At 41.7% G+C, this 19,865-nt stretch overlaps 1 protein-coding gene across 3 annotated transcripts in view; it reads right to left on the bottom strand.

Annotated features, from left to right (window-relative positions):
* Positions 1-19,865, bottom strand: part of RCAN2 (regulator of calcineurin 2) — a 258,974-nt gene that overhangs the window by 9,524 nt on the left and 229,585 nt on the right. For all 3 annotated transcript variants that reach the window (XM_060109751.1, XM_060109752.1, XM_060109753.1), the window contains 2 exons: positions 13,558-13,731; positions 11,210-11,381 (listed from right to left, as the gene is read on the bottom strand). In XM_060109751.1, the coding sequence (XP_059965734.1) occupies positions 11,210-11,381; positions 13,558-13,731 (346 nt within the window). The remainder of the gene's footprint in view (positions 1-11,209; positions 11,382-13,557; positions 13,732-19,865) is intronic.

The raw sequence follows: 19,865 nt of genomic DNA, 5'->3' as shown, positions 1-19,865 counted from the left end.
TAAAATCATTTCAGGCTTGGTCATGTTGAGTGGACACTGCAAACCCCTACCCCCAATGTTTTTAATTGTAAATGTGATTTTTTTTTTTTTCAAGAGGAAGTAGCGGGCATCAGTCCTGAGTTACGGAATAAGTAAAACGGAATTTCCATGTGGGTTATTTTTACTGAACATGCTGCCTGTTGGGAGATTGAACGCAGAGCCTGAGGGAAGGGTTCAGAATGATTTGAAATGTGTTTGGAAGGGTTCACATTTGGATTGCCTTTTTTTTTCAAGTGTTAGGGTTAGGACTTGGTAGCATTTGTCATGGAGGGGAGGGCCCACAAGCCCTGGATTTACCATTCTCTGGTCAACTGTGTAGACAGAGGCACCTGGTCCTGGTCTGGCTCTTAGATAGGGGAGAATTGGGGAGCCAGGAAGGGGTGAGGGGTGACTTGTACCACCTTTCCTCCACCCCAGGCACCAGCCAGTATTTGAGCTTCCTGTCTTTTAACCGTCTCTCAATCCTGGCAGGGCAGATGCTGGTTTGGTTTGAGGCCCGACGCGTTCCTCAGTCGAAGGACTGAGTTATAGTGAAAAACACCATAAAGTTGCTCAAAGCTGCACCCCTCCCTCCCACAGATATGTCATTTAACGATATTTTTAAGTTATTTACTGGCAATCTTGTCTTCCCCTATTTTTCCAAAGGGAAGGAAAGAAAATGTGTGTCTGTGTCTGGGAAGTGGGCGGGGAGCGTGGCTCTGTACTGTCCCCCCTCTCGCCCCTCTTGTTTCTGCTCCCACACTGGTACCTGACACCTTACTAGGCACTCCTGGCCTCTGTGTCTCTGATGACTCTTTGCCATATTTGAGAAACACCTGATAAATACCACCATAGTGTAATTAGTGTGCTTCTCAATCAGAGGTGCTACATTCCCAATGGTGTCTGGAAATGTGATGTGGATTTTTTTTTTTTTTGGTTGTCATAGGGACTGGGTAGGGTGTGGATACTGGCATTTAGTAGGTGAGGCCCAAAGATGCTAAATGTACTGCATTGTCAGTTCCAAAATGTCAGGTTGAGAAACACTGAGTTAAGAGCTTAACATGGGCACTTACATTTCAGCAGGAGACTAAGGTATGGTTTGAAAATCAGGTGACAATAAGTAGGTAACACACACTAAGCATTTTCTATTATCTCATTTGATGTTTGCAACAATCCGATTTTACGGTTGAGGATGCTGAGACACAGAGAGGTTAAGAAAGTTGCTCAAAGAAAGTTGCTGATAAAAGGTGGAAGCTGGATTCAAACTCACACCCTGAGTTTTAATCATCATCCTAAAGCAAGAGAAATACCTCTTTTCAAGTTGGAGCTTGATTGACAGCTACAAAATAAAAGAGGAGATGACCCAGGGCAGAGGGACTTACTGAAACTTTAAAAATCACAGCTGGGAGTTTCCTGGTGGTCTAGTGGTGAGGATTTGGCGCTTTCACTGCCGTGGTCTGGGTTCATTCCTGGGTCGGGGAACTGAGATCCCGCGACCATGCAGTGTGGCCAAATATATAAATAAATAAATAAGTAGATAAATAAATAAAATCACAGCTATTTGTTAGCCACCTATTCATCAGATCAGTCTGAGAGTGGAGAAAGAACGGATTTTCTAAGCAGAAGTAGAAAGAGGGATTTAGGATTTTTTATTTTAAATCCAGGGAGGAAGAAGTATTTGCAGAGAGGGAAGTCTTCTGCAAATTTTTTCTCTCTGATTCCGTAGTGATTCCACAAGCTCATATTTAATTTTGGGAAACCTCGGAGAAAAATGCAGTAGGTAGACGTGAGGGCAGGATGAGTCACTGAAGAGCAACTCTGTCCCTTTCCTTTGCACTGCAGCTGTTTCTGTCAAAAAACGCCCTCTAAGCTTGGGTGGCAGAAGGTATAAAGCAAAGTCTAGACCAACCCAAATATTTCACCGGCAGTTCCGAGAACACGCCCATGTAAATAATAACCAACACCTCAAAGGACACACACCTTGTTCTTACTGCCTGGTAGACTCTGTAATTCATGTACTGGCAGAGGAAACAAGAAATCTCTCTGAGGATGCCTTGCTAAACAATACTGCTCAGAGCAGAATGATCATAGAACCCACTATGGATTTGATAGTTCTTATGTGCCAGGCACTGGGCTAAGTGCTTTATGTATATTACTCATTGTATCTTCATAATGAGCTTGCAAGTTGTCAAATAATCATCATTAAATAAAAAGAGGTGCAGAGGGGGAAGTAACTTGCTCCAGGTCACCACAAACAAGTGGTGGAGACAGGACTCCAGTGGAGGTCCACCGAGTATGAAAGCATGACCGCCATATTGCCTGTGGTGTTCAGGAGTGAGGTTGGGAGGGCACAGAAAAGACATCAGGGCTACACATGGACCTCCCTGCCTCAGTAGGTCTGGAATATGTGCATGTTAGGAAAAGATTATCCATGTGAGTGATCGGGGGTCTTCTTCCTCATCCACCCCTATCCTCAGTCCCGATCCTCATCAAAGTAGGAAAACAGAAGTAGTCTTTGGTAAGAAGGAGGAGGGATAAGGGGAGGGAGAGGAAGAGGGAGGTGGGGAGAGGCAGAATACTTCCATAGTTTTGTTTTAAGAGGTGCCCTATTTCAATAAAAGAAAGTTTGCCTCACACCTGTCAGAATGGCTATCATCAAAAAGTCTTACAAATAACAAATATTGGTGAGGATGTGGAGAAAAGGGAACCTTTGTAGACTATTGGTGGGAATGTAAATTGGTGCAGCCACTATGGAAAACACTATAGTGAGTGGTTCCTCAAAAAATTAAAAATAGGACTACCATATGCTCCAGCAATTCCACTCTTGGGTATTTATCTGGAAAAAATAAGACCACTAATTTGAAAAGATACATGCACCCCAATGTTCATAGCAGTGTTATTTACAGTAGCCAAGATATGGAAGCAACCCAAGTGCCCATCAACAGATGAATGGATAAAGAAGATGTCACACACACACACACCACACACACACACACACACACACAAGCACAATGGAATATTACTCCGCCATAAAAAAGAATGATTCTGCCACTTGCAGCAGTGTGGATGGACCTAGGGAATATTATGCTTAGTGAAATAAGTCAGGCAGAGAAAGACAAATACTATTTGATATCACTTATATGTGGAATCTAAAAGATAAAATAAATTCATATAGCAAAACAGAAACCAACTCAGATACAGAGAACAAACTAGTGGTTTTCAGTGAGGAGAGGGAAGGCAGAGGGGCAAGAGGGGTCAGAGGATTAAGAGATACAAACTACCATGTATAAAATAGATAAGTAACAAGCATATGTTGAAGAGCACAGGGAGTTATAGCCATTATTTTGTAATAACTTTTAATGGAGTATAATCTATAAAAACATTGAATCATTATGCTGTACTCCTGAAACTAACATAATATTGTAAATCAACTATCCTTCATTAAAAAAAAAAAAAAAAAAGTATGCTTATCTTCTGGGGCGTTTCCTCTAAGACTGGATTAGGTGGCCATTTATCTTCATTCCCTCCTGAGTCATTTAGGACCTGAAGAGACTTCATGAGGACAAAGGATTGAGGCCCCTGCATTAGTGGTTGAGACAAAGGAGTGAAACCCTAGGTGGAGGTAAAGGACCAAGGGAACCAGAGAGGGAGAAGGTGAAAAGATAAAGAGAAACCAGGGAGACAGGGTCCCCGGAGCCTGTGAGGTGGGGCTTGTGTTGCCGGGATGACAGGAAAATGCAGACGTGAGGAAGGGAAGAGCATGTGGACGCACTCTCTCTTTGTATTTGGCCATAGAATCAGGAGGTTCTCCAGTCTGGGAATGATCACCCTGTTCCTCCTTTCCCAAAAGTAGCGACCTGGCTATGGGACTATGGGTATGCACAGGGCGCATGCGCACACACGCCCACACGCCCACGTTTTGGTCCTGTGTCTTTTCCGTTTTCCTACAACGTGCATATTTTACCTGTGAAATAAGAAGAGGAAATAGTTCATCTTGCTACTCAATAGTGATTGAGGATAATTGTGGAATATATGCTAAGAAGAAAAGCCCCTTTAACATCACCCCCACCCCGGGAAAATTCTTTGAAAGTAGGTGTAAAATAAGGAGCTTGTGTCCTGGGCTCACAAATCTGTGTCCCTCGGGTCGGGGGTGACGTGCAGAGACTGTGCTACATGGAACCCTGGGACTGGCTGTTTTATTTGCTTTTTGTGTCTGTGATCAGAGTATAGCAGTTGTCGAACAAGAACTGGGGCTTAGATAGCGGTCATGCTACAGGTACCCCAAATATAGGTGTTCATCTATATTTAAAAAATGGAATTTTCCCTACCTTGGAATCAATGAGACTGGAATAGAAAATGTTTCCTCCTTATAAGTGACACGTATTAATGAAATCTATTTTCCGTTTGGGGAGAAACGATGTATACTGAGAAGCAAACCAGCAAAATTCCTTTACTATGACATGTTTTGATGGAGAATAATTTGGAAAAAAATCTAAATATAGCTGATGTACGCAACTTGAATCTCGAGCACCATTTTAAGCCCTCCTCTGCAGTTAACTAAAATTGATCTCTCTAACAAGAGCTAAAAATAGCAGGAGGAAAAAAAGGACCAGACAGTGACTTTCCATATTTCTCCTTGCAGGCATTTCCAGTGACAATGAACTTGACCTTCCAGAGCCATCCTAGAGAGCAGAATAAGCTGACATTTCACATCCCACCTCTGACTGACCACCCATCTAGTGCCACGGACATCTCTATTTTGCCATTTTGCTAATGAGTACAGATAAGCTGTTTTGCTGGGCTGGGTTTTGTGTTTCCTATTTTGTTTTACATCCAAAAAGAACATAGGATTATACTCTTTCTGGAGTCAGGAATAATAGGCATTATAAAATAAACAAAAGAAAATATCCGATTCATTCTCCACCAGGACAAAGCTCATCTTATTTTGTCCAGGTCATTGTTAAATGATGGGTGTCTGTAAATTCACTAGGGGAATTAATAAAAATGTAGAAAGCTTCTGTTTTTTTTTGTTTTTGTTTTTTTAACTGAAGTATAGTTTATTTACAAAGTTGTGTTAGTTTCTAGCATTATATATATATAATGTTTTTCAGGTTCTTTCCCATTATAGTTTATTACAAGATATTGAATATAGTTCCCTGTGTATAAGTAGGTCCTTGTTGTTTATTTTATATATAGTAGTGTGTACCTGTTAACCCCAAACTCCTAATTTAACCCTCCCCCCACCTTGCCCTTTTGCTAACCATAAGTTTGTTTTCTGTGTCTGTGAGTCTGTTTCTCTCCTATAAATAAGTTCATTTGCATCATTTTTTTTAGATCCCGCATATAAGTGACATCATATGATATTTGTCTTTCTCTGTCTGACTTACTACACTTAGCATGATAATCTCTAGGTCCATCCATGCTGCTGCAAATGGCATTATTTCATTCTTTTTTATGGCTGAGTAATATTCCATTTCATATCTATACCTCATCTTCTTTATCCATTCATCTGTCGATGGACACTTAGGTTGTGTCCATGTCTTGGCTGTTGTAAATAGTGCTGCTATGAACACTGGGGTGCATTTATCTTTTTGAATTAGTTTTTGTCTTTTCCAGATATATGCCCAGGAGTGGGATTGCTGCATCACATGGTAACTCTGTTTTTAGTTTTTGAGGGAACCTCCATACTGTTCTCCATAGTGGCTACACCAATTTACATTCCTACCAACAGTGTAGGAGGGTTCCTTTTTCTCCACACCCTCTTCAGCATTTATTATCTGTAGACTTTTTGATGATGGCCATTCTGACCGGTGTGAGGTGATACCTCATTGTAGTTTTGATTTGCATAGAAAGCTTCTGTTTTATATAGACCTGTCCTTTAAAAAGAGCAGAGGATGGTGAATTCTGATCCACATGTCCTGCTTGACATTAGAGGAAAGCATCAAACTTGCCTTAAAGAACCGATGCTGTGGATACATTTTAGGAGGTGTCAATAAACAGAGAAATGAAATTTGGAGGAACAAATGTATAAGTTCTTTTGTATTTTTAAAATGTGCTTTTGCAACAGTCTGGAATTTCTTTTGGAGAAATTAATTTTACTCTTCAAGAGATCTCCCTGGTTTTGCAAACTTTGCACTCTTCAAGGTAAGGGTGCTGACTTCATTAATCCTTTCTGTTTCTCACCAGGGGCAGAGGGACGTATTTTAAGTTACCAGCTGTGTAGCCTTGGGCAAATTACTTAACCACTCTGTGCCTCACATTCCCCAGCTGTATAAATGAGGAGAATAACACCACCTTCTCGTAGAGTCACAGTGAACATTAAATGAGATAATCTATATAGTAAGGTGTTTAGAACAATGCCTGACACACAGTAAGCCCCATATGTAAGTTTTAACCATTGTTTCTATTTACAGCTTTCCCCTTATTTACCTATTTTACTTACTTTCTGGATGAAAAACAGAACATATAGTCATGGAGACAGTGGTTAAAAATGTTTGAAATTGTGCCTCTCATATATTTTCCAGACTATGAATTTGTTCTCACTATAATAAATAGTACAGAGAGATGCTTCTCCAGTGTTGGGTGGCCCTGGTCTCATGTCGTAACATCCCATTAAGGATTTCAAAGGATCTCAAAGGAAACCCGCAAGCTTGGGTTTGATCATGGTCCCTTTGTAATTGCACTGTTCCCTCCATGCTTGTTTCAAGAGCTTCTTCAGAAGTTCCGGGGAGCACAAGTTGCCCCTCTCTGGAAGAGGGTCACCAGTGTTCCTTGCTTAAAGAACGAGGTGCTGTTTTGCCCCTTCCTGTCTGAGCTAAGGTCTGGGTCCTCACTCTCCCATTTATCCCCCATGAAAGGGTCTAAATAGAGCACATGATTGCCTTCCATGGGCAGCTAGATGTGCCAAAGCTCCCAAAAGTCAGCTGGTTTGCCAACGTGATCCCGGGCCCGAGGACCATCTCAGCCCGGATCCCTGCTCAGAGATGCTCTTTCGTTAGAGTTACTTTTCTTCAGCATCCTTAAATTTCTGCATCACTTCTCAGTCACTCAGTTCAACCAGGTGAGCACTAATAGTCACTCCTCCGAAGGAAGAAGAACACTATTCCTTTGATCATTTGAGTTGCTTTGCTCTCATTCTAATTTATTTCTCTACTCCTGGAGCTGAGGTAGTCATACTTAACATGGAATGACTTATAATTTGTTACTGAAATGATACTGCCTAGGGAATAAAAAATGAATTTTAGGGCTTCCCTGGTGGCGCAGTGGTTGAGAGTCCACCTGCCGATGCAGGGGACACGGCTTCGTGCCCCGGTCCGGGAAGATCCCACATGCCGTGGAGCGGCTGGGCCCGTGAGCCATGGCCGCTGGGCCTGCGCGTCCGGAGCCTGTGTTCTGCAGCAGGAGAGGCCACAACAGTGAGAGCCCCGCGTACAGCAAAAAAAAAAAAAATTTTACTAAATTCTTATTGTAATTTTTTCAAATGGAAATGCTAGAAGTCCTCTTGGTGGAGAAAACATTAATTCAGTGCTCCCTGACTCAGTCTTGCTAAAGCCATAAAACAGCAGCAATTTTCCAATGAAGAATTATCTCTAGGGGGGCTCATTCATTCATTCGATATTTATTGAGCATCTACTACGTGCAAACTGCTATCAGGCCCTGGGAATACCAAAATGAATGAAACCTGCATTCTCCCCTCAAACAGCAGAGAAGACAGAAAGATGAACAATAGAAAGTTACCACAAGGGGAAGTGAGCATTTGTGGAAAGTTCCAGGAGGAGACTGAAGGAGTAATTCCTTGCCTTGGCACCTGGTTGGGGAGGGGTCAGAGGTGTGGGTGGGGGGATGCAGGCTGTGGCCCTGCCCTCTCATCCGTGCAGCTGAAACAGCTGCCAGAGGCCCAGGCCTCTACTAGAACCTCTGTGATATTTTCGACTCAATTGTTGGGTATAAATCATTCATTGGTGCGGGGTGTAGAAGCTTCAAGGACACTGGAACAGGACACGTGGATAACTAAATAAAAAGAAACAGCCTCAAACTGCTGGCAAGGAATGGAGAGAAAGATAAATGGAGAGAAGACACCCAAACTGCAGCTGTTCTATGGGACACTGCTATCAGTCATCTATAAAGAGCAGGAGTGTCTCCACATTCGCTGTTGCCCACATAGCGCACAGATCTTCATCTGCACACTTATGAGACCCTGGATTAGACTTTCTGGAAGTTATGATGGCGTTAGAGGTGACTGTCAAGGGAGGGTTGAGATAAATGTTCTGCGCTGTCAGAGCAGAGGTGGCCTGAACTCCACCCAGGCAGCTAGGATCCTTAATAGAGACCACTGGATCTGGCCCAGGGATGGTCAGAAGAGCCAGGGTTGACATTTGTCTATGCCCCCAAATAGCTGTGTCACCCCAAGCAAGTGTGTTCACCTCTCTACAGCTCGGTGGTCAGATCTGGAAAATGGGAATATTAATAATGCCTACTTCTGCATTGACTGCACCACAGGGCACTTCAAAACTGGTAGATTGGGGCTTCCCTGGTGGCGCAGTGGTCGGGAGTCCACCTGCCGATGCAGGGGACACGGGTTCATGCCCCGGTCTGGGAAGATCCCACATGCCGCGGAGCGGCTGGGCCCGTGAGTCATGGCCGCTGAGCCTGCGCGTCCGGCGCCTGTGCTCCACAACGGGAGAGGCCACAGCGGTGAGAGGCCTGCGTATCGCAAAACAAAAACAAAAACAAAAACAAAAAACTGGTAGATTTACTTGGTAAGGGAAGGTGAGGCTCATAGGTTAGCGGCACAATTAAGGCAAAAGGCATGAATTTTTAACACTGTCGATAAATTATTCACAACTCTAAAAAGAACCCCCTTTTTTCTGCTTCCTTAAGACCATTTCCTTCCTACTTTCTCACTCCTCCGAACCAGGTTCTGTGAGCTCCCCTTCTGAGACCTGGTTCCCATTGCCTCTACTCCTGCCTCTGTCAGTCCCAGGTCACACTGGTGCCTGGCAGTGCCCTCCAGACCTGGGACTCAGTTCAGTGAGCCAGTGCAGGTGTCTGAGACTTGTCCTTATCTTGCCTTTGCATCAAGCTTTGAGAACATTGACTATAAATGAATTTTCTTTTAGGCTCTGGATAAAAAATGATTTTAATTTACTGGATTACAGTGAGTAGACCAGAGGCCACCTGGGATCCGAAAGTCTGATTTAGCCTGGACTTCCTTTATAAAGAGTGAAGCAGGAAGAGTACTGCCTCAGGGCCCTGGCCCTGTCACTGGCAAGTCATTCTGTCCCCCTCTCTGGGCCTCAGTTTCCCCTCCTGTAAAATGCAAGTTGGCCAGTGACTCCTGGGCCCTCTAGCCAAGACCTTAGTGATTCTGTGTAGAGCTCTGTTTGCTGACATTCAAACCAGCTGTACCAGATGTTCAACTGTGTTCTTGTTAATATCTTGTCAATATCTGCTTGGGAGTCAAATGAGCAGCTCCAAGGATGGCAGCTTTCATTGGTCCTGCTTCTGAAGTGTCCTGAATTGCTAGGAGAAATGGGTCATAGCCTTGACTTGAGCAGACTTGATTTATCTTATACACTCTACAACATTTGCACATACGATGCACATGGGAGTGCATATGTCCAGGATTCCTGTATGTGGACTAGGCTTTCAAGGAAATCACATTCCATAAACATCTCCTTTATTATTATATTGCTTTTTTCCTCAGCCCATCTTAGTAGTTAGACACCTACTGCTTCTCAGTAGTTGAAAACAATGGCTATTTTAAAGGCTCCGGGAAGCTGAGTGACTGGTTGGTGATTACAAAGAAACCCCCAAAGAGCCTCCCCTTGAAAGTGCTGTAATCTGACTTTAATGCTACACATGGGACAGCCAGTAATTCTCTTGCAGGGAGTAATTATTAATCAAATCAGACTCATCCCAATCTGAAGACCCAGTAGGATGATCAGCTTTCCCTGAATTGCCTGGGAATTTCTCGGTTTTAGCATCACAAGTTCCCAGGACCCCTGAGTCTGTGTGAACCAGGATAGCGGGTCACCCTCATACCCAGGATTCTTAAATTTCAGTGTATGCAAGAATCAACATGTATGCTCATTAAAACTGCAGATTTCTGGGGTGGGAGATTCTGATGCCAAATATTTTCCTGACCACACTAAGAAATACTGATATGAACTTATTATAAATTTAACAGCCCCAGCATTTGGCTACCAATGGTTCTTGAACTCATCTGCACATCAGAATGACCTGGGGAGATTTTTAAAAATACCAGTGCCTGAGTTGACCCAAGTCAATTAAATTAGAATCTCTCGGGGTGCGGTCAGCCCCCTCTCACAGCGGGAGAACCACTGGAAGAGAAAGAAGACACAATGGCCATTATTTACCTTTGGATCTTTGGTGCCTAAAACCTCAGCTGCCACCTGGTTTCAGACCACCCACCCTCCACCACTTCCTCTTGTGCTATAATATAGGAAAACTACTTTGGTGTACAAGGTGGCACCATCTGCTGAAATCGAGGACAGTATCATGTCTAGGTATAAAACATAAGCTTTTGGATACGTGTGTCAGAGATATGTACAAGAATGTTAACTGCAGCTCTGATCTTAATGGCAAGAAACTGGAAACCATCTAAATGTCTGTCAATGGGAGAGTGGATGAATACAGAATGGTGGTGGAATTGCCCAGTGGAATACTACACTGCAGTGAAAATGAGAGTATCCAAGCTACAGGAACCAACATTGGAACAAAATGACCATAGATTTTTCTAAAGTTAGAGGCTGTTGTGACTGGTTTCTTGGGGACTTAGAGGGTTCACTTTGGCAGGTGGCTTGTCTTGTAGCAGAAGATTCCTGGGCACACCCGTGGCAGCAGGAAAACAAGGCTGCACAGCATAGAAGCCTTGTCGTGCCAGCTGGTGGAGTTCATTTTGCCTGTTGGGCAAACTGAAAATATCTTCATTGCAATCCAGAAGTTGCACAGACTGACATTTTCGTGCCAGTTTCTGAATTGTTTTTGAACAGGTACAAAGTCTGACGCTGCATTTTCATTCATCATTCCTCTCATTGGTCACATACAGCGATAAACCCATTAGAAATGCAGATGTTACCGGGAACCCAGGATTTCAGGATTGTTACCTTGTTTGGCTTTTCTAAGTTGCTGACAAATATTTATTTTCAGGAAGGCCCACAGAGCTTACCTGGTCCTAGTTTGGCCACGGCATAGAGGAGGTCATAGTTAAGGACTGGTGTGGCATCACTGATGGGCTGCCAGCCGACAGGAGGAGAGGCAGGGGGTGAGATGAGAAACTGTTTGGCAGGTTGTGGTGGAGCCAAATGCAGTTTGTCTCCGTCTGTCTCTGGAGTCTGGACCTTTCAAACACAGTAGAAATGAAGACACATGATTCACTGTGGCCTCGGATGTGCCATGTTGTTCCACTAAGATGCAGAGCCTGGCTTTCAGCCTGTGACAAGTGAACCAATGAGCCAGGCTATAATAATAGTGACTACTGACCACTCACCATGTGCTCAGTTAGCTTATTTGATCTGCAAATAAGTGGATCTCAACATTTAGCTGCCTAAGAATGACCTGGGAAGCTTACTGAGTCAGACTGCTGAGCCCCGCTCCTGGAGTTTCTGAGATCGGGAGCAGGGCCTGAGAATCTGCATTGCTGACAAGTTCCCAGGTGATGATGATGGTGTTGGTCCTAGGACCCCTCCTCTCCTTCCTTTCTTTCTCTCCCTTCCGTGCCCCTCTCCTCCCCCTCCCCTCCCCATCCTTTCTTCTTCCTTCCTTCCCTCCTTCCTGCCTTCCTATCTTTCTCCCTTCCTCTCTCTCTCTCTCTCTTTTAATTGAGGTGATAGTCACATAATTTGAGATTAAACCATTTTAAACGGAACAATTTCAGTGGCATTTAGTATATGTCCAATATTGTGCAATCACCACTACTATCGAGATTCAAAGTATTTTTATTACCCCAGAGGAAACCCTGTACCCATTAAACAGTTACTACCATTTCTGCCTCTGGTCAGACTGTGGCAACCATCCATTTGCTTTCTGTTTCTATGGATTTGCCTATCCTGGACATTTGTTATAATCAACTCATAGAACACGTGATATTTTGCACCTAGCTTCTTTCACTTAGCATGTTTTCAAGATGCATCCATGATGTAGCATGTATTAGTACTTCATTCCCTTTTATGGTTGGATAATATTCTACGGAATGGATAGACTACAATGTGTATATCTGTTCACCCATTTCTGAACATTTGGGTTGTTTCTACCTTTTGGCTCAACCAAACCTAATAACCTGATTAAAAAAGTGGGCTAAGGACTTGAACAGACATGTCTATAAAGAAGACATACAAATGGCCAATAGGTAAAAGAAAAAAGGATCAACATCACTAATCATCAGGGAACTGCAAATCAAAACCATAATGAGATATCACCTCACACCTGTCAGAATGGCTATGATCAAAAGAACAAAAGACAACAAGCGTTTGTGTGAATGTGGAGAAATTGGAATGCTTGCACACTGTTGGTGGGAATGCAAATCGAGCAGCTGCCTTGGAAAACAATATGGGGAGATTCCTCAAAAAAAATTAAAATAGAACTACCATATGATCTAGCAATTCTACTCCTGGGTATTTATCCAAAAGAACTGAAATCAGGACATTGAACATTAGCACTCCTGTATTCATTGTAGCACTATTTGAAATCGTCAAGACGTGGAAACAACCTAAATGTTCATGGACAGACGAATGGATAAAGAAACTATGATATATACATACAATGGAATACTATTCTGCTTTAAAAGAAGTAAAGTCTATGTTCATTTCATTGTGTCATCTCCTCAGAGTCCAAAGGTGGAAATGATCCTTACAGACCAATAACAGATGGATTGAGGTAACTAATAATGAAATGAAGACACTAATGAAACATTATGGACATTGATTTTCTACTGCTGTGGACTTCACAAATATTGCCAAGAATTACCCGTGCCTTTTTATAATAGGCAAAATTTATTTTTGGATAAAATAAAACACAAAATTGATTTCCATATGTTTGTAACTTTTTCTCATGGATATGAATCACTGAAAAGGTATACAGTCCATTAAAACTGTCATATAATTTAATTATAACCCTGCTAGCTAAGTTGTGATCAGAGCATTCTTATTACAAGTACTAGCTGGCATTCACTGTGCATTTACTGAATGCTAAGTACTTTAACACACAGTAATTCATTTAATCCTCATAATGACAGTGTAGGGAGTATGTTATCATCCCCATTTTACAGATAGGGAAACTGAGACCTAGTGAGGTTATGTAACCTGCCTAGATTAGAACCAAGACTGTTGGCCCTCAGAACCTGCTTTCTAAACCACTATGCTGTCCCTGCCTGGGAATCATGATATGTTTGTTTCTCAGTGAACGAATTATAGACTACAAGCCAATGTGAAAGTAGAAAGGGCTCCATTTACATTTTGAAAAGGTAAAAAAAAAATAATGCAGGGCAAAAGGACTAACTTTAGTAAAGAATGATCTTACCTGTGCAAAGTAGAGTTTTAATTTTTTCCCTCTGAACTGGGTTTCATGAAGCTCTATCCTGGCTCGGGCTGCAGATTTGGGATTGCTGAAGTTTATTCGGACACGTCTGAAACTCTTAAATAGCTGGAACGTCACACAGTCATCATAAGTCCGGAACAGACCCTCAAATTTTTCCTGATAAAAACAAACACAGAGGAAAGTCCATTGGCCATATATCTTGTACTATGCCAGATCTGACAAAAACAAATAACTAGGTAAATAAATAGGCTCTTCCTAACATAAAATTAAAACAGAACACTGTAATGTATTTTTTTCACCTGTTGGTCTGTTACCAGTTACTAAACATGCCTGTGGATTCTGTCAAAGGACTCATAACCTGTGTCTAGGGATGTGTAGGGGGACCACTGAATGGGGTTAGAAATGCATGAAAAACCTGACAATTATGCAAAGTGTTGAGTGTTTCAACATATATGTGTTTGTTTCTGGGAGAGGGATCGTAATGGTCATAAGATTCTCAAAGGAGTCCATTATCTCCAAAATATTATAGCTATTGGGCCTCCCTGGTGGCGCAAGTGGTTGAGAGTCCTCCTGCCGATGCAGGGGATGCGGGTTCGTGCCCCGGTCTGGGAGGATCCCATATGCCGCGGAGCGGCTGGGCCCGTGAGCCATGGCCGCTGAGCCTGCGCGTCCGGAGCCTGCGCGTCCGGAGTCTGTGCTCCGCAACGGGGGAGGCCACAACAGTGAGAGGCCCGCATACCGCAAAAAAAAAAAAAAAAAAAAAAAAAAATATTATAGCTATTAAGTAAAGCATGTGGTGGACATTGCTAGTGATTATCAAGCTTGGGGGCACTGTTCTTGCCTACATATACGGGAGCCCACACGACCCAAAATCCTTCTAGTCGGGCAGTGCCATGTGATTAGTTCTGGTCAATGAAATGGGTACAGAAAGCAGGAAAAAAGCCCTCGAGAAAATTTTCAGTCTTTTTCCCTGAAGATGCCATGTGCTCCAGATGGTAGCATAGTCAGAAGTAGGATTCTCCTCAGCCTGGGTCTCTGAGTGACTCTGTGGAACAGAAACATCTTTTTCCCAACTCCCACCCCATCCTATAGCTGACTTTGCCTTGGCAAAGGAAAAGAACTCTCTATTGCATTAAACCACTGAGATTTGTGGATTATTTTATTTCTGCAGCACAACCAAGCCTATCACAATACAAAGCAATAATTTAAAAATTTTGATTTGATACAAATTTCAATTCAACTGAAGAAATATCTATTCAATGCTCACTTTGTACAAAGGATGGTCTTTAGGTTTTAGAAGGCTACAGAGATGAGGATCGGTTTGTTCTGATCACTCAATGATCTAAGAATCTAAGGTGAGAGGCAGACACAGGCACAAATAAGAGAACAATTGCAAGAATGGGGAAAGACATAAAGGAAAACTAGAGAATTAAAAAAAATACATATTATATTAACACCACCTATCTAGTTCCTCTTAGCTTAAAAAGTAAAAAAAGATCCTATTATGAGTAACAAAACCAGTGCATGTTAAGTTACTCTGTGTTCTTAAAGGAGAAATTGCCACTAAGGAAATAACATCTATTAAAAAAATAAAACAAAAAAAACACTGATTCTTTTATTTCTGCAATAAAAGGTATTTTGTCATAAGAGTGAGTTCAAGTGGGAATGAAGATGCATGAAAGATTAATACTGCAAGATTCACTGCATTTGGATTTGTAAGAGACATAAGGGATAATTAACTCAGCCTTTCCCTCCTCACCTCCATCATTTTACAAATCAGGGCTCTGAGGTCTGAAGAGATGAGGACCTGCCCACAGCCACATGGGCAGTTATTGGCAGAGCCAGGACCAGAATACAGAGATGTTTTCGATTACATTCATAATTACCCTGCTAGACTGAGAGGGAGAGATCGTTGCATTGATAAGAGCAAGAGATGGAGAGCAATAAGCTTCCCCACGGCTCCTGTGTGACCACATCTAATAGAATCAACACGGTGATGTCAGGTTAGAGAATCACTGCCCTCTGAGGCTGCATGGGAAGAGGAACTCAGATGTCCGGGAAGGTCTTCCTGCCTCTTGGACAACCAAGTGAACTTGTCTCAGACCCTCAGGTCCAAGGCTTGTGATCCTTCCAAAGGCTGCTGCCCATTTCTGAGATTCCCCAGTGCGTGGCCCACCCTAGTTTTTCCCATTTTTGACTCATGTCTACACACACTTGTTGTCTTTTTTTTCTGTATGTTTTTTGTTTGTTTTGTTTTTATTTTTGTTTACATATAAGGATGTTTATTGAAACCTTGGTGGCCATGGCAATTTTTTTTAAAGAATTTGAATGTCATTAATAGGGAACCTCTTTTTTTTTTCTTTATTTTTTTCCACATTTTTTTAATTGAGTGAAAGATTCTTTACATTCTATAGAACTTTTATAATTTTCAAAAGATTCAGACACACGATTTCATAATAATCCCATAATAACCCTTTTCAAAACAGATTTTTGTTTCAGTTTCATGACATTTATGGAGAGATTTGAGGGGTTCTTTCTCCTTTTCAGTCTCTGTTCTTATTCCTCTTTCCCTAGCAAGAACAAAACAGGGGTCTTTCCTTGTTTGTTCCTTGGGTAGTTTTCATTCTCAACTCTCAAACCTTGGGATCAGCCAACTCCCAGGCCTGGGGCTTCAGCCTGGGGCTTCCTAAGAATTTCTTAGGAATTCTTTCCCAACACTACTGTGTTTTCCTGAACAAGAATCCTGGTGAATAAAATGCTTTCTGGTTCCTCACAATGGGAATAGTCTCGGCTGGTAAAATCAAAGCTGGTGGTTTGATTAATCTGAGAATTTTCAGGAATGGGAGGAATTAAGAAATTAAAAGATCTTATTTCTATGTGGAATATCATATCTTTTAGGACAAAATCCGTGGGTTTCTTTGTGGCTCTAGGTTTTTCCATTTCTAGTGCAGGAGTTTCCTTCCTGCCCCCTCCCCAGGACCTCAGCATAGCCTTGGGGGAGGAGGTGTTCTTTTCCTTGAAGTCTAATTCCTTGCTTTTTTTTTATGTCTCTTTATGCTTCCCATCTCAGCTGTTTGGCCTCAAGAGCCTGGATTAGGAGAAAGGAATCCAGGAGGCCAGGCTTTAGGCTTAGGGCAGGGGTTATATGAATGTCAGATGTCAGTGATGACTGCAATTATTTTCTCCGCTACTGTACTCTTCAAAAGAGGGTCCCAGGCAGCTAATACAGGCAGCAAGCTGGAGGTGGCCAGTGACAGAAGCCTCTTTGATATCACTTGTTTTGGGCTTAGACCAAAAGCAAAAAGAGGTCTTCCACCAGAGCGGGGGTTCAGCCCAGGGCTCAGAGACCAGGGTTTTCACTGGCCCATCTGGGACCCATCTTATAATAATAATAATAAACTAATTTTTACTTGGCTTGTCCTCTCTGCACAGGTCTTTTGAGAACTTGTAATGGTGGAGGTGACAGCTGGCCAAGCACTGGGAATTTGCTGGCTATCTCTATTTTTTTTCCACTAGTGACATGACAAACATTTCGTTTGCTGAGGCAGAGGGATACCAGAGCAAACTGGTGAGAGGCAGATCCAGCGCAGTGAACGTGCTGGGTGTACCCTTAGGCAAAGCAGTGACTTGATCAGAGCCAGCCCCAGGGGTCTTCCACCTGCCTTTACAGCAAATTTTCTATGGTTTTGATGCCCAGGCTCCCACCAGGCACACAGTATTTTCCTGACATTTGGTTGACAGTTTCCTCCAGTCTGGTACCCCACAAACACAATAATTTAATTTCCTCAATAGTTAATCTCTTTTTAGCCACTGGTTTGGATAAAGCTGTACAACAGTGATCTCAAACTCTGGTCTCTGGACCTTGCTACCCACAAAAATGATGGAAGATCCTAAAGAACTTTTTTTTAAAATTTATTTTATTGACATATACTTGATTTACAATGTTGTGTTAACTTCTGCTGTGTAGCAAAATGATTCAGTTATAAATATATATACATTCTTTTTCATATTCTTTTCTGTTATGGTTTATCACAGGATATTGAATATAGCTCCTTGTGCTATACAGTAGGACCTTGTTGTTTATCCATTCTAGATATAAGAGTTTGCATCTGCTAACCCCAACTTCCCAATCCATCCCTCCCCTCCCCCCACCCTCCCCTTGGTAACTACAAGTCTGTTCTCTAAGTCTGTGAGTCTGTTTCTGTTTTGGAGATAAGTTCATTTGTGTCATATTTTAGATTCCACATATAAGTGATATCATATATTTGTATTTCTCTGCCTGACTTACTTTGCTTAGTATGAGAATCTCTAAGTCCATGCTAAAGAACTTTGTTAATGTGAATTTTATCTATTCATGTTTATTGTACTAGAAATTAAAACTGAGAAATTGAAAAATATTTATTTATAAATTCATCTCCTAGTAACAATCATAAATCCATCATATGACAAAATAATCTTTTTATGAAAAATAATTGTTTTCCCCAAAAAGAAAACATTTAATGAGAAGACTGGCCTGGTTTTAGATTTTTGCAAATCTCTTTCATTTCTGACTTCATAGAAGAGACCTGGAATCTCATATCTGCTTCTGTTACATTATGCTGTTTTGTCTGAAGGGTTTGAAGAAAAGCTGGCCTCACCCAAATGTGTGGTTGGAAAAGGGAAGAGTATTGCAATAGCCTTTCAAATAATTGTGAATATTCTTCCTTGATACTTCATCAAAACTCAACTAGTGGCAGTTTCTAAAAGTCTACTGCAATGTTGAATCTGAAGCCATAATCAAATGACATTTTTATTTGATTATATTAAAACCTGTTTATCTACTTTGCACCTTTAGTGAATTTTTTACTCATGCAGGATTCTGTCATAGTGTACATTGGTCATTTGGAAAATATTGGTTCCTTGAGTTATACAGCTTTTCCAAATGTTGACACATTTCATTACACAATATCAAAAATCACATTCATTAATATTACCACCTATCTTGTCAAAAAGTCTTTCCATATTGGAAAGCTGTCATATCCTTGTTGGTGGATACAAGTTTTCCAAAATTCTAATTTTTGCTTGAAAGTATGTTCTTTATCATTGGCAACAGACACTGTCAGTTATTTTCCTTCAAGTGACACACTCATTCATTCATTTTTGATATAATGTCCGCCAAATATCTATGTCTGCATAACTATGGTTTGTCTGTTAGTTGTTCTTTCTGTGTTCCAGGAGAAAAATAAGTATCTAGTGCAGCTTAGAACATCTTAGAACATTTCCTCAAGTCACACATTGTATTTTGGTATGCCACAGAATTGCTTTATGTGTACTTCTCATATTGTTATTCAGATGATTAAAAAGGCATGTGCTCAAGAATAAAGAGTTAATAAAGCTAATAACTTTAACTGCTTCATCAAGGACATTCTGAAGTTAAATAGGTATTTTTCTTTATTGCACTTTTTTTTTTTAACTGTGAGTGTGTGGCTGTGAAGAATACAAATACTAGTAAGTACAGCTAGGTTCCACTGCACTGATTCATACCAAAGTGCCAGGAGTTTTAACTACTATTGCTTTTGCACCATGGGTGTAAATGTCAACATGGTTGAAAAAGCAAATAATGTCTTAGTATTATTATGGAAATAGTTTTGACCTCATGGGAACTTCCGGGAGTCTGTAGACTACTCTTTGAGAACTGCTGCATGATAGGACTTCAGAAAAAGTAAGGATTTAGTTGGCATGGGGTGAAGACAAGGGGTCTAGTGAGAATCTTAAGGGTACAGCATGATGGAGGTCAAGGAATGGTCTGCCTCCACTTGAGTGATGCCCAGGGGATAAATGTCATCAAGAGTAATCTAGGATTGGTATGGGGAGGATGTGGAGGAATTATTTTAGAACACAAATTGTACTCTTAGAAAAATTAACAGGGGGCTCTAGAGAAGAAAGTGAGAGAGGCTAGGAGAGGATGTTGGTAGGAGAAGAAGGACCAGGGGTGAAGAGTGGGGCTGGATGAGGATGTAAACACAGGGGAGGATGCTGTGTCAATGGAGGGTATCCTGAGAAACTGACACCCTTAGCAGGGTAGACAAGATAACCAGAAAAGGAGAGTGAGGTAGGTGGTAAGACCATGCAGGTCTGGGGGGCTTGGGGTCCAAAACAGAATTTGATATTTTTACCCTCATCAATTTTTATCAGCTTCACCCTTTATATAGCAAGGATTACAAGGTACACATAAAGACATTTCAGGTAGTATGCCTGAAAATTGTGAAAGTGGCTGCTTACCAGAGAATGCAGATCCAGGCCTAACTCAG

The sequence above is a fragment of the Mesoplodon densirostris genome, chromosome 10 (assembly GCF_025265405.1).
Source record: "Mesoplodon densirostris isolate mMesDen1 chromosome 10, mMesDen1 primary haplotype, whole genome shotgun sequence".
Taxonomy (NCBI): domain Eukaryota; kingdom Metazoa; phylum Chordata; class Mammalia; order Artiodactyla; family Ziphiidae; genus Mesoplodon; species Mesoplodon densirostris.
Note: the sequence above shows the minus strand (reverse complement) of the source record. Positions and strands in the feature narration are given on the sequence as shown.